This window comes from Porites lutea, chromosome 13 (assembly GCF_958299795.1).
Source record: "Porites lutea chromosome 13, jaPorLute2.1, whole genome shotgun sequence".
In the NCBI taxonomy this organism is placed as follows: Eukaryota; Metazoa; Cnidaria; class Anthozoa; order Scleractinia; family Poritidae; genus Porites; species Porites lutea.
Window position 1 is genome coordinate 15,402,127 of NC_133213.1, and position 14,550 is coordinate 15,416,676.

The 14,550-nt window shown below is 39.8% G+C and overlaps 1 protein-coding gene across 2 annotated transcripts in view; it reads left to right on the forward strand.

Moving 5' to 3' along the window:
- Window positions 1-14,550, forward strand: part of LOC140923005 (mast cell carboxypeptidase A-like) — a 34,955-nt gene continuing 20,405 nt past the window's right edge. Inside the window, exons 1-8 of one of the 2 annotated variants that reach the window (XM_073373058.1) lie at window positions 1-93; window positions 705-803; window positions 1,989-2,093; window positions 2,831-2,947; window positions 3,669-3,777; window positions 4,064-4,281; window positions 5,317-5,410; window positions 6,813-6,997. In XM_073373058.1, the coding sequence (XP_073229159.1) occupies window positions 25-93; window positions 705-803; window positions 1,989-2,093; window positions 2,831-2,947; window positions 3,669-3,777; window positions 4,064-4,281; window positions 5,317-5,410; window positions 6,813-6,979 (978 nt within the window). In that variant the 5' untranslated portion in view covers window positions 1-24 and the 3' untranslated portion in view covers window positions 6,980-6,997. Of the gene's footprint in view, window positions 94-704; window positions 804-1,988; window positions 2,094-2,830; window positions 2,948-3,668; window positions 3,778-4,063; window positions 4,282-5,316; window positions 5,411-6,812; window positions 6,998-14,550 lie in introns of those variants that run through there. The other variant, XM_073373059.1, reaches the window with a different exon arrangement.

A 14,550-nucleotide genomic window follows, 5' to 3' on the forward strand; every position in this document is an offset into this window, starting at 1 on the left:
GAAGTTTTAGACGATGACGTGCGCATGCCCGATGAACGGAAAACAAGAAGCATTGATGAAAACTGGCATAGTACGTATCACAACCTTGATGAAGTAAGTACGAGAGAGGAGAGAGATTTTGCGATTCATTTGAGATAAAATGAGTAGGGTTTGTGTTTAATCAGTAAAACTCTCTTGTTACTGTCTTGACCAATCACGTGTAAAACAATCGTGCCCTCTTCACTCGTTTTTGTCTCGTTAATCAGATGCGTCTGTCATTAAGTACGAAGACGGTAAACAGTATATGCAATTGCTTCGAAATTTGATTGGTTTATTTGAATTTCTGCGCGTCGCATTCTGATTGGCCAGGAAATTACGGGTTGCTTTTGGTTCAGTTTACGCACTACTTGAATGCCTACAAATTCTATTTCAATTTATCTTCAAGCCAACATAGTTTGCCAATGAGGTGAATGCGAAATATAACGTAATTGACTAAGGAGTGAAATACTTTGCATTGGTACGGCCAGTTTTTGGTATAGTATTAGTTTTTATAATCAGCTTTGCCAGTCTCCGACAGAGGAATGGAGTGGTTCCTAACTTTTCTGATTGAATTTTTAAATCGTCTACAATTTTTTAAAACTATTGGCTTAAACGTTAATGAAATTAATTCGTAGGTGCAAATTCAACAAATTTTAGTCAAAGGTTAATTTGATTTTACTTCACAGATCGTGGAAAAGTTGAAAGAGATGAACCGCACGTATGACAATGCTGATTTGTTTTCGCTTGGAAAGTCCCATGAGGGAAGGCAAATGTATGCAATAAAAGTATGTACATCTTTGAACTCTAATACTCACACCTAGCTACGGATAAGGAAAATAAAATGGATTATACGTTCCTGGGAAACTTCCCACCTACCCCTCCCCTAAGCCAACATTATAACAACATGCATGCACACTTACTTCTCACTTACAGCAAAATGTTAGCTTAGGAGAGGGGTGGGTGGTAAGTTTCCCAGAAACGTATAATGGTCCAAAATAATTTCTCACTCCCCAGTGTAAGATAATCCAAGACAGTCTTAGAATCTGATTGGTTATTAGTAAAACCCCGTAACGGCGTAACGAGCAACGGCCGAAACAGCGGCGTAACGAGGTATATTTTCTTTCTTTTTTCCTTTAAATCCGATTTCTTCAAGTCAGTGTTGAAGCAATTGAAACTCCTGCTTATTTGAGACATTTTGGCGAATAGTATTGGAGTTTTTCTGAGACACTGGAATATATTACTTGCCGCTCCGCGAATCTGGGAGGTCAATTATTGTTACGTCGTTACCCATTACACCGTTACGGGATTTACTATGACAACCTTCAGAATTACTTAATTTTCAGTGGATTCAATCGTTAGTGGGATTCCGGATTCCTTAGGCTAAATTCCGGATTCCAAAGCCCAGGATTCCTGATTGTACGGGCAAAAAATTTTTTGATTTTGGAATCCAGATTACCTCACACGTGGCAAAACTTTATTAATAATTTTTTTAAAGAGAGAATGAGCTAAGAGATCGAATCCCCAATACATGACCCTCTTTCCGGCCATGAAAATTATTTTTGATCTATTCTTAGCTGTGTCATACTGCGTAGTTATTTTAAGGACGCCACCTTATTGGTCGGTTAGACTGGCGTTATCATGTAATTTTAAACTTGGCGGGTAATTTATTTCACTGCCGATAACGCAAATGCAGCAAGCGACTTGACGTGTAAACTTGGTATTACTTTCGCCGACAAGTCAAACTGAGATTTCTAGGAAGAAAATCTGGCCAGAGTAGTCAGAGTAGCTGCGGACGATCAAAACGGTCCTGGCTTGCGGCAGTTCGCCGGAGAAGCCGTTCCGACTCGAAAGAAAAAAGTCATCCTCTCTTGTTATAAGATACTACAGTGTAGAAAATGACGCAAGTTAATTATAGAAGAAAGGGCTCCTTGTGAATTCTAGCTAATGATTAATCTGTCTTGAAATTCAAGATTTCAGGTAAAAAGACAGCAAACAAACCAGTGTTGTTCATGCAATGTCTGATCCACGGTAATGAATGGATAACTGGCTCCCTGTGTATGTATCTCGCTGACAAGGTAACGTGCTGTTAAGAACTAGTAATTAAAATAACATGCTTACACCCATTATCATTTTCACTGGTCGCTGTGTATTTTATACTCTTTCAATATCGAGACCACTGGTCCAAATGTTCATCAGAGATGCCAATTTTTGGTAGTGTTGTTGGTTAACAAACTATAGTTTGTAGCAGACCCAAACGTAAGAGCTTTCTAATACAAGCTTGAGTACAATAGGACTTTTTCAAAAATACTATAATACTCTTTGTTGTCCCTCCAAAATTTTGCATAAGCTTTGTCTTCAATTTCTGTTGGTCAGGGTTGGGGAGTAGGCCGAGCTGGAGGTGATTGTGAAAGACGACTGGGGACTAGTCAGTGGCCGCCCGTAATGCAAAGCGCTCGATCTGGACGATCTTACGGGATATTAGGGGGGGTCTAAAACAGTACAAAGATCACGTGCGAAGAAGCTAAGAAAAGCGTGAACCTCCTTTAACAATTTATTACTTCTTTTACGTGACGTCAAAGCGGCGGCCATAATGGTGTCCCAAATATCAATCTTGCCGAATCTGCGGAAGTAAAACTTATAAAAGCACTTTCTTCTGTTCTATTAATTTTTTTATAGCTGCTTCCATAGAGAGAGAAAACGCCCTATTTGGACTAGATCTTTCGCTGCCTTTAGAGCAGAGTGAACCTAACCACAGTGCTGTCTGCGAAAAGTTCAATATTGTATTCTTTCTCATCAACCGTTTTTGTTTTAGATTTCATCGCAATATGGACTGATGTCCACAGTGACTGAGATGTTAGACAAAATGGACGTGGTTATTTTACCCGTTATGAATGTGGATGGATATTATTACTCTCGCAAACACAGTTCTGTAAGAAATATTTTACTTTAAGATAGGGAGCTTCAGGTTACGATTTTTATCACCCAGTATGAGGAAATCCAAGACAGTCCTGGTCTCTTAGATTTTGGATTCCACGCCGTCGCTTCCGGATTCCAGGTACTACCCAGGTACTACCCTGCGAGCAAGCTCTAAGGGGCGCTTTGGCGGCGGGGCGGGAAAAGGAAGGAGAGCTTGCAAATACGTCCCTCGAAGTTGAATTCCACCTCCAATGCCCCTGTGGCTCCCCATCAACTGAGCTGTCCAATTTCCGCCAATTAGCGCGAAGCGGAAAGGAGCGCTAATGTAAAAAAAAAAAAAAATAGCGAAAAACACGTGCCAAGGGTAATGATGTCATTGCTAATGTCATCTCCGCCAACCAGCATTTCGCATCGACATTTTCGATGCAGATCGATATTCAAATTCCAGAGACGTAGTTCAAATCTATCCTTTTTTTTTCCCGCCCCGTCGACAGAGCGCCCCGGAAAGCTTGTTCGCAGGGTATCCTGGTACTGGATTCCTGTCTTTGTCAATAGACTGTTGTTGAATGAGAATATTCTTCTATGATGCGATCCAAATATGGAGGACGAAGTGGTACATACACACCTACTCCCCGTCAAGCACCAACAACTGGGCTGGTCACGCATAAAGATGAGAAAAAAGCTCACCAAGATTTTTAGACAATCAAAATTAACTTTCACTTTTTTTTCTGTAGAACTCGTTTGCACGCAACTGGCCAAAAAATAGAAATATTCTATGCATAAGGGGCAGATGCTTTAGACAAGGTGTGGATCTCGACAGAAACTTTGGCTATGCCTGGGGATGTAAGTGCAGGATTTGCTGTTAATGCAAGTTAGAAAAATAAAGTTGATGGTATAAAACGGAAAGTATTACGTCCTTGCTATTTCGATAACGTCAACAAAAGTGCGAACCTTTGCGAACCACGGGGATTGAAGCTCAGTTGTTTTCCTTACACAGGCAGGCTAAGGTAAGAAAGTCTGCTACACAGCCTATCTTTTTTACAAGGGAAGGAGCGTTGCGTGGCGACACAAAGAAAGGCTGTGTAGCAGACGATTAAAGGTAACAAAGTTATCCACTCTTTTCTAACAGATATAAACCCATCGCACCCAGAGACACAGGAACCTAAAAGTAACATTTACAGAGGGAATCATGCGTTTTCTGAACCTGAGACAAGAAATGTCCGAGGCTACTTGCAAAGTCTTGGTGGCAAGTTGAAAGGCTTCCTTGACTTCCAAGATCGTGGAAGGCGACAATGGCAGATGCCATGGAGATACACTTTTACCAGCAGCCCAGACCACGATATACAGGTACAACTAAACTTTAACCCTCTTCAGATCAGACAAGGGGACTTTTGAGCACCCAAACTTCCCCCACCTCCCCGCCCCGTTACGAAAAAGTTGAATATATAAAGTAATTTAAAATGATGGATCCAAGATGGCGGATTGTTACAGTTCCTTATTTAATGTTTGGATAAATGACGTCACTGTTATTGTTGAAGATTATTTTATGTGCTAGGCAACACCTTAATTTTATCAGACACCTTACTTTTTGACTTTTATTCCATTTATGGCTACTTTGAGGGAAATGTACCCTGGGTGCCAGAGACTCTTCTAGCGCGGTTTCCGGTTTCTGTGAAGGCTTCGGCCTACGGTCGAAGATGTGTCGCCCTTCGGCCAACACCGAAAATTCCTCGCCGCAAGCGAGAAAAACCTCTGGTACCCAGGGTAAGGGAAATGTGGATTTTGCCAATAATTTCAACAATATGACGTCATAATGACGACAATTACGTCATTATATCAATCAGATTTTCGCCTAGGGGCACTCCCTATAACGGCCTATACGGAAAGGCTATGCCAAAAGGAGTACCTTTTTCCAGGCTTCAGGTATATTGAAGGGTAAGGATTTCACCAGATGAAGTACATGAAAGGGTAGGGAAATCGGTCCTTGCGGTCCGTAAACGGACCTTCAAAGCCGGGCTAACAGACGCATTTTAATGCTGTGAAAAAGATAAAAAAAGCCTTTTTGACTTAGTGATTCATTCAGAATTAAAAGACGGTGCATTTTCAGCAGCGTGAGTTAAAGGGGGGATGCAGCGCTCTAAAACTGTATTTCAAAGGAGTACCATTTGTCAATAAAATGTATACGAAAGGGGTACCATTTCTCTCAAAAATGGTGTATAAAAGGGTAAGGGGTTTGACCTTGGGGAGGAGCCTTCCCTTATAAGATTTTGTTGAGCACTCTCCTCGCGAGGGTTTCCGAGTTTATCTCTTTTCTTCCTTGATTTTTTGTTAATAATAACTCTGGGAAATTCCCTCGGGCCTTTTCATATATTCTATTTACAGAAGAAAGCTGGTTTAGAGGCTGCCAAAGCTATTTATAAAGTGGGTTACCGTCATGCATATCAGAGTTGTTGTCAAGCAAGTTTCCGTGATGGAGGTACTCCCTTACATCATAAGCTCCTAATATGTATGTAGCCGATTTTTTGAAAACCAAACTAACGCAATTTGCAGTCATTTCAGAAAAAAAAGCGCCAAAAGGCAGGTTTCTTAAGTCCGAGAAGCTCCAAAATCACTGAAACGAACAAACAACAACAACGACAACAACTTCATTCTTTGGACAAAAATACAAAAGTTGAATAGTTTGTCCCGCAAATAGCTGGAAAGCTAGTCGTGGCGGGGCACTGACAAGCACATCAACAGAAAAAGAAAAGCAGACACGAAGGAAAAGGAAAGGAAGAAGAGAAAGAGCGAGGAGAAGGAAAGGAGGAGAAGAGAAAAAAGCAATGGCTGCACTCTTAGTTTTTATAATGGCTACTTTGGAGATAGTTTTTGGCCGAAAAAAACTGTTGGATCGATGGAAAAGGCCCATCTGGCGATAACCGGTTATCAAAAATCCGGCTATAGATTTACTTAAACAATTAAAGGGTTTAAACATTTCAATACAGCAATCCCCTTAGTTCGTTAACAGTCACTGGCAAATTTATACCAGCATCGGTCAGTCAAAGCAAAGACAAAAACGAACAATCAAAAATAAAGCAAAAAAACAACAAAAAAAAAGATAGAAAAACTATCAGTAGGAGGTGGACCCAGCGTGGAACTAGAAAATCAAGAGCTGTTTATACATTAACATGGTGAGCCTGACAGGACCTTTTGCAATTTCCATGCAATGCCTAGTTCCCAATTTGCCGAAAGAAATTACCTCAGTCTTCACTTTTTAACTATTTTTAACTTTGTGGTACTCTTAACTAGTAAACAACTCCTTTCTGTTTAGATCAGCGTATATGTGATCTATTCACCATACAATTATTATGACATCTACAAAATCCCGGCGAAGGGGATTCAATGAAAGTTTTTCGCAGATTGTTGATGATTTCCAGAGGTTCCCTGAAGACTTGTCAAGCTGAGCGACTCGATAATAGAGACCTTTAAATTCTAGGACGAGAACGACTACCGGTGTACGAGATCTCACTTAAAGGTTTTTCGCGCGTATTCTCAAATAATGGACACCCCGGATAGCTTCCTTGTACATCTTTTTACCAAAAAATTAGCACTGTTATCTTTATTGAATGAGTTTAAGCTATATCTCTCGGCCGCAAAATAATTTAACCTATATAGTACTTTATAACTTGTGTCCGCTAATACGACATTCTCGCTAAAACTCGTAGGAGAGTGACGACCGTTACTACGTTTTCCCGCAAAAATATTCACGCGCGAGCACTACTTAGTATTGAGGAAATCTCTTACTCGTAGTCGTACTCGTCTTAGAATCTAAAGCTCTCTGATTTGTAACAGCTACAACGATTATATGTACATGGATGAAATTTTGTTATACCTTTCAGGCCCAGCAGGTGGAGGAAGTGTTGACTGGGTGTACGGCCAGCTCGGTGTGAAATATTCCTACGCTGTGTCCATGCAAGATCGAAGTGGAAGGGGGGAGCGGTTTGTCTACGTTGGAAAAGGATTGCTCGAAGGACTAAAGGCATTTGTTAAAGCAATGCAATTGTAATTAAAGAATCGAACTGAGATGCATGATTTAAGTTGTACTTAAGGTATTTACACAGGCAAATTTTCAACATTTTATTTTGCCCTCAAAATCTTTCTACAGTAAGTTCAGATGATGTAATATGCATATCTGGTGTTCTTTTTTGAATATACCTTGGCATTTAAGAGAAAATCTACTCAAAAGTTGACTGATTTACCGGAAGTTAAAGAAAAATTTTCATTTCCGTTACTAAGGAAAAGGACGGCAGGAGCGCAATTTGACTCCTCTTTCCAGCATCAAGTTCTATTGATGCGCTGAACAAAATCTATTCACTGCTTGGATTCATTGACAAACTACAGCCGCTGTGTGTCCAACTTGATTTTTCTTGCTTCTATTAGAGCTGTGATGACTAATATTACTTGCTTCTTGTCAAAATTTGTTATGTTCTTGAAATACACTCCGTTTTCCAGGGCTTATTATTGTTTTAAATTTACATTACATCGGTGTGTCTTCTCACCTGATATTTTCTGACAATTTTGCCAGGAGAGTAAAACGTTTTCTTGGCCCCTAATCCTCTGGTCTGTTTTTCTGCCAATTTCTTTCACTTTACAGAAGCAATTCTTTTCAATTTTGAATAAAACTCTTCTTCAATCTTCATACTTCGGCGCGCTTCACTGCATTAAAACTGACACTGAGTAACGCATCTTCCGGAAATGAGTCACACCTAGCAACTGGTCACGTATCAAAATCCAAGGGGGCTATAGAGAGGTCATTTGGCATTTTCTTAGGCTTCCACGAGCATTTTACACAGCGGTGATTCAAAATGGCGGGCAAGAAGGTCTGTGATGGTAGTATCGAGGAAAAACAGTTGATTTTGAGAAGAAAATAAGCTTTTTCACACTGGAAAAGCGTTAATTACTGCGTGACCGATTTACCTTGACTTACGGGAACCAGTTTTTTGGAGGAATGGATCATTATTACTTCGTCAAATTTGGCAAATACACAAACAGCATGTTAATGAACAGATCTGTGTTTGACTAAAGGTTAGAATTGCCGTACTGCTGAGTTATTGATGTCAAAATATGGGTCAAATTACAAAATAGCAAATTGTGCCCTAGAGGCTGGATTAATTGGGGCTGTGTCATGGTCAAACACAGAATTATTCTATCTTACGTCCTTATTTGTGTTACATTTCTTTTTTAACAATAACTCTAAGGATTCTTCTGAAATTTTGATTTTTCTCTTTCCGTGCCACCCTAGGGGGTAATTAAATTAACACCTTTTGGGTGACATAACATAGTTTATTTTGATATATTCTAGTTCCTCAAGAACTGAGGAACACTGTCAATGTAGTGACATATAGATATTATCCATAAAACAACCACTAAAAATGATGCAAAAATGTGCAAAATTTGCCTGTGCAGATACCTTAATTGTACTTTCAATCCCACGAGTAAATTAAACCACTGAAACCAAAACCACTCTTCTACTGCTGAACGACCCAAAAAGTTATAAAGCAAGGGTGGCGCAGTGGTGAGAGCACACTGGCCTCCCGCTAATGTGGCCCGAGTTCGAATCCTGGTGTCGAGAGCCATGTCGCCATATGTGGGTTGAGTTTGTTGTTGGTTCTATCCCTCGCTCCAAGAAGATTTTTTCCGGGTGTAATCCAGTTTTCCCTTCTTCCCAAAAACCAACACTTCCATGCAAATTCCTGTTCGATCTGGAAAACACGGACACGTTTTAAAAGGTTCCTAAGAACTCTTAGGTGTTCCGTGTATTGGTAAAAGACTGGTAAACAAACGGATTTCTAGGAAACTTTTAGTGTAAATGGTGAGCAACATGTTGTTTCCCTTCACTTTTGCGTACATGCACCACAGCCAAAGTTATGGAGCATCAAACACGAAGGAGTGAGACTTTGAAAAATGGATGGGAGCCTCCTGAAATTCATCCAAAACCAAGAGCAATAAAACTCAAAGTTAGAACTAGTACTGAGGGTGATTATACAAAGCACTACAGGAACTGAGTACTGCTTGATTATCATTGTGTAGCTTTCTTCTAAATGGTGACTTACGATTTCATCCACAAAGGCTAATTAAAAGGCGGTGGAGCCAACATATGTAAGAAACAGTACAACAGAAAAGAACTGCTCTAGCTGTAGCCTCCATCTGAATGGTCCACAGACTCAAAGTTGCCTTTAGTAACCAGGGGCCCCCAACGACTTTTTTCAGTAAAATATCTGTTCGAAGGAGCAAATGGTTAGTAAGGCTTAAAGTTTCTGGTCAGGATAACCATGCCCGAATTAGGATATTCGGAGATTGCGTTTCTCACGCCTAATTTTATTTCCAAGGAAAATCCGGTATTGTTATAAAGGTCCCCTGAAAACTTCGGTATAAAGACATAACGTCTCCTAGAATTTTATAATAAAAGCATAGCTACTTTACGCCCTTCCGACCGAGAACTGAACCATCGGGTAGCGATGAGACGAGATGAAAAACCGCCCAAAATGTCGAAATGACCAAAGTTCCCCTAAGACGGCAAAATTCGGAACAAATACGCAGTTTTTAGGGCTGCCTCAAAAACCGTATTTGGAAACATTCGGTCGTTGAATGGAATAAAAAGAAATTATATCCTATACTAGAAATACCTGTATTGCAAAACCTCGCGAAGCTCGGGGGGAGGAGGGGGGGGAGCCCATAAGGGGTGGGAGGAGAGGAGAGAAATGAAGTAAATCATGTAACTGGGGAGGGCAGGTTAAATATTGGAAGCTGAGATGTACTTTATCTCCCGTGGATTGAATTTGAATCTAGTGCTCTGGTTTTAAAAAATATCTTCTGAGATTTAAATGGGTTGCTGTTGTTAGCGAATGCTGCATAGGTCCCATCCCCCCATGTTCACCCCATTTGACCCTCCTACATGTTTAATTATGGTCAAAAGGAAATGGGGGTGATAGTGGATAACTGCCGGCTAATGTTCAGTTGCATTTGCTTAATAAAAACTCACCCTTAAGTGCAATAATTATTTGTGAAATGTGACTGAGACGAGTCAAATGAACGCTTTCCCTTTATTACATGCATTTATCGTGAATGTAAAGCTAAGTGCAGGATGGATTGATCTTTTGGGAAACCCTATATAAATATCTGCTTGCATATCGTCTAATTTCTTGAAAGAATCTTCTTCTGCCAATGGAGCAAATGTTTTATTTCTGTGAATACGTCACCTCTGTCTCACTTCTTTAAAAAAGTGAAATTTTATGAGTGACCTGTTAAATTTTCCCTAACAGCGAAAGGACTTAACGTTCCTGGCATGGCAACCATGTCACACACTAATATTCTGAGGATATCAGAAATTGAGATGTTATTTTCGAATAATATAGGAACGAAAATATAGGGGGCCAGCAATAACACATTTTTGTCATGTTTGACTTTAAAGACATAGCTGTGTTTATGTATAAGGTTGCTATACATAAATATATTTTACTTGTGAAGGAAAGTGAATGAAAATTGTAAGCTTAAACGAAAAAAATTGTCCAGTAAGGATTTTGTTTACAAAATGTAACGCTTCCCTACATGTCACACATTATTGGTGTTCTAAACTGTTCATTGTAAAATAAAGCTTACTGCAAAACGGTGAAAAGGCTGATCGGCTTTCCTCAGCTGGAAAGATAATCCTTGTGTCGATTTTACAGATGGTGTAATTCTTGCTTCCTATCGTTGCAACGAAGAAGATAATTTTTAGTGTAAACTTGCCTCTCTTCGGTTTCGGTGCGAATTCTATTGACCGCATTTTGCTGAAACGTCGCCAGTCGGTGTTCCCTCTCTTCGTCGGCTTCGTTTGCAGTTGTTGCTGCCTCTTAGATATTCGTGGTCGCTGTATAGCCTGTCTCTAGTTAACAGTGTTTGCCTTCGCTGTGCCGTTGCTCGCGCTGAATTTAGTCGACGTTCTTGCTCTTGCGGAGTTTTGTTTGTAAATCTTTCCCACCGAGGATTTCCAGCCACTTGTTAAATCCACCGTTGTTGAGTTTTCTGTTCTCTTTTATTTGCCTGAGATGCTGGGTGGTAATTCACCGACCGTAAGCATTGTTATAATTCACAGATGAAAAAATAAAACCCAGAGCTTTGTCGTCGATGGCAATCGGTTGCCTGGAAACCCATAATGCGCCTTGACGTCACTACTCTGGACGACGTCAAGGCGGACACCAACCAAACTCGATGGCCTTGCGATCCTCGTATGATACATGCGCGCTTCGCGCGCGACGAGATTACAAACCTCGCGGCTCGGCGCTTCGCGCCTCGCTTCGCGAGGAATCATGCATTATTGAATAAAAATAAAAAAGGACGTTATGCAGTTCCTTATATATCAACATTTCTGCGTCGTTTTTTTTATGGCGAATAACTATAAATAGCCGGTAATGAATATTTGGGCAATCTAAAATAGCTATGCATGGGACACTTTTCGCCATAAAAATGAATGCCTTTCGTCTACACGCGAGAAATGTAGTAAAGGTCGAAATTTCATCTTAAAAGAAAGCGTTATAGTAACTTAAGGCTCCGCCATAATACGTACACCAAAGGGACCATGGAAAGAGTCTGTATTATATTACACAGAGTATAGTCCTTGAGTTAAAAATTCGTCTTTTATTAGAACAAAATACTGAAGAAATCAAAACAGGACATTATTTCAATTTGTCTCTAACTTACACAAAGCCGTTATTCCGTGGACTAACACTCAAAAGTTATACATTTATCAAAACAGTACCCTAAATTCAACAAAATTACAACAACAAGTCTATTCAGCATTACTATTTCTATACGTGGTGTTACCGATTTAAATACGAAAACAAGCAAAGAGAGTTAACAAAATACCAATATGAATGATGTGATTTATTTAATTTTCATATTGCTTCTTGCGTCTTTCAAATGCTTAGTTAAAAAACTGACGAAAGTAGCAGTCAGCCTGAATTCAGGGTCCGGAAGGGTTTTTTTCCGCGATCCGGGATTTGACCAAAATAAAGTGCGGGATTCGGGAAACGTTAACGGGATATTGGGTTTCAACTGTTACGGGAGGCAGGATTCGCCAAAATTTGAGCACGAATGCGGGATTCATGGCGAAAAACACGATTTGGCTGACCTTTCTTTCCAAGCCCTGTTTCAAAGTCCCGATAACGTTTCCGCTCCGAAAAGCTATTTCGTCTTTGTCGTGCATGTTTGCATTCAAGACCAAGGTTCCAGTAATTTTGAAAATGATCTAGTAAAAATATCAGTTCACGAAGCAAACTTGACTGGTTTGTGAGCTAGGAGCTGCTCTACTATTCAACGGGTTTGACTTTAAAAATTTGCCTTCGGGCCCGAAAATTTTCTGAGACTTTCGAGAAACGGGCCCCAGACCCCATAAATTACGAATAACTAATTTGCTGTCTATTCAAAACAGAAAGTGACGTCTACTCAGTAGCACCGTGAGCATCGACATAAAACGGCTTTCGACTATGTTATAACAAGCTTTTTTAGGTATCTGCTGTGATATACAAAAGGATGACTTTCTATGTTATATACTACTCTCATACGTACTACATTATTCAAGTGCACTTTACCCCAGCGTCCAACAAGCCTGGTTTCTTGGCCAAAATTCGTAAATAAATGGGAATGGCTCCACGTTAGATAACCTTCACTCCCATGAGATATATATTAAATATTGATATTTTTTTAACTCACCCTGCCTAGCTTGTTGGACCGAAACGTTGCTGACCATGGATCATCGTTGAAATTCCGAATCGTCCCTATATTGATCTCTCATTTGTATTTATTTTTGATATTCACAGGACAGTATAAAACTGATATCCCATTCGTTTTGTGATGTCACGCTGGTCACCCGCGACTTTCAATCAAAAGAGACCACTGGAGACCAGTCAGGTCGAGATGTAAATATTTGACGAGTGAAGTGATAAATAAGATTACAAAATGCAAAGTCTTCCTCCTTTATGTACGTTGAACAGAAAACTTGATATACGACACACCCCTCTTCTAACTTAGGCTGGATATTTCCCTTACCCCACCCCTTTGTAGCTAAGCTTGCTAGGGCTCACACACACAGCTTTCAAAGTGAAATACGACACCCTGATGAATAGAAAATGGCCTTATACCCATCTGATTATATTCCTCCTTATGGGGTAGTTTAGAAGCCGCCATTTTGGAGCCATCATCGTCTTCATTTGTCGCGAGCCTGTATAAACTCATTACTAAAATTCTACGCAACTAAAGAACCACATAATTGTTTTTATACACCAATATGGCAGCCGTTTTAGTGTATTAGCATTTCAATATGGAGGACGTGACGTCATGAGAAAACGATCTATAAATGAAACTGTGAACTACAGATATTTGGCTCAGACTAAGTTTGGCTAAGACCAAATTGAAATTTCTAAAACTGGAGTAATTTTCACTCAAGTACAGTCAGAAATTTTGTTATTTCTTTGATTTTGCACTGGTTTAAAGGAGCTGTGTCACGAAATTCAGCCAAATTAGGAAATTACAACATGCCCGTTAAAATAAGAGAAACATAAAAATAACCGCTTAAAACTTTAAAGGAAGGTTAAAATAACATAACAGAAACAACAGATGCCACGGATAGGTAAAACTGAAGAAGACTGAAACGGATTGAAAAAACGGTTTTTGAAAACTGTTCAGCCTAACAGTTTTTCAAAGTTGATCCCTGCTGCCTGCAACTTCAAAAATAATGCTCAGGAGACATATTTGTTTGTCTCGGATCTCTGATTTTGTCATTTACATGTAATTTCTTTGCTTACTTTCAGTTCCATAGCGATTGAGGGCGAGTAATTGGCAAAATTAAACAAAATGAACTGGACTGCCGTGACACAGCCCCTTTAATTGTGATTGACTGAAAAAGCACGTGTTTTTTCTTAGCCAATCAGGAGCTAGTAAAACTAAATCAATCGTTGCGAACGTAATATATTCTTTTTGGGGTTTGATTGGCTCATTTGATTGGCCAGAGGATGAATAAGGGTTTCGAATTAACGACTCTGTCAAAAACAACGCTGTTGTCCTTATTCGCTGGCATTTTTTGTTGCCTCAATGTAAATCAAAAGTCTTTGTGCATGACGGCGCATGTCCATATGTCCGAATTTTAAGGAAAACCCACTTGAGCATCGTCACACGATTTACATCGCGGCAACAAAGCAAGTAAAGATCCCCTTTATCTAATTTATACTACACCTGGTCCTCTGCATTTTCGTCCCTGCGTTGGCCATGGTTTGTTTGGCTGAATTTCTTCTCCAGTTTTCTGGCAAAGAGAGTCAGCCCCACCTGCTTTGAAGCGTCGACTAACTTTAAAATGGTGCAATTTTCCTTTTCACCAAAAGCGGTTAGAAATTTCTCTGCAGGGTTGTCAAATCGACTCCATTGTCGACTTTCTTGTAAAAATCCCAGTTTTTCTGAAACTAATTGGTAGTGGTAATAACCTAAATTGACAAAGAACAAAAATGTAATTGGTATAACTCATCAACTCATCAAATTTCCATAGACCCATTTATTTACTTCCAAAAATACTGTGAAAAAAAGCGTAAGATGAACGCTACTCAATTA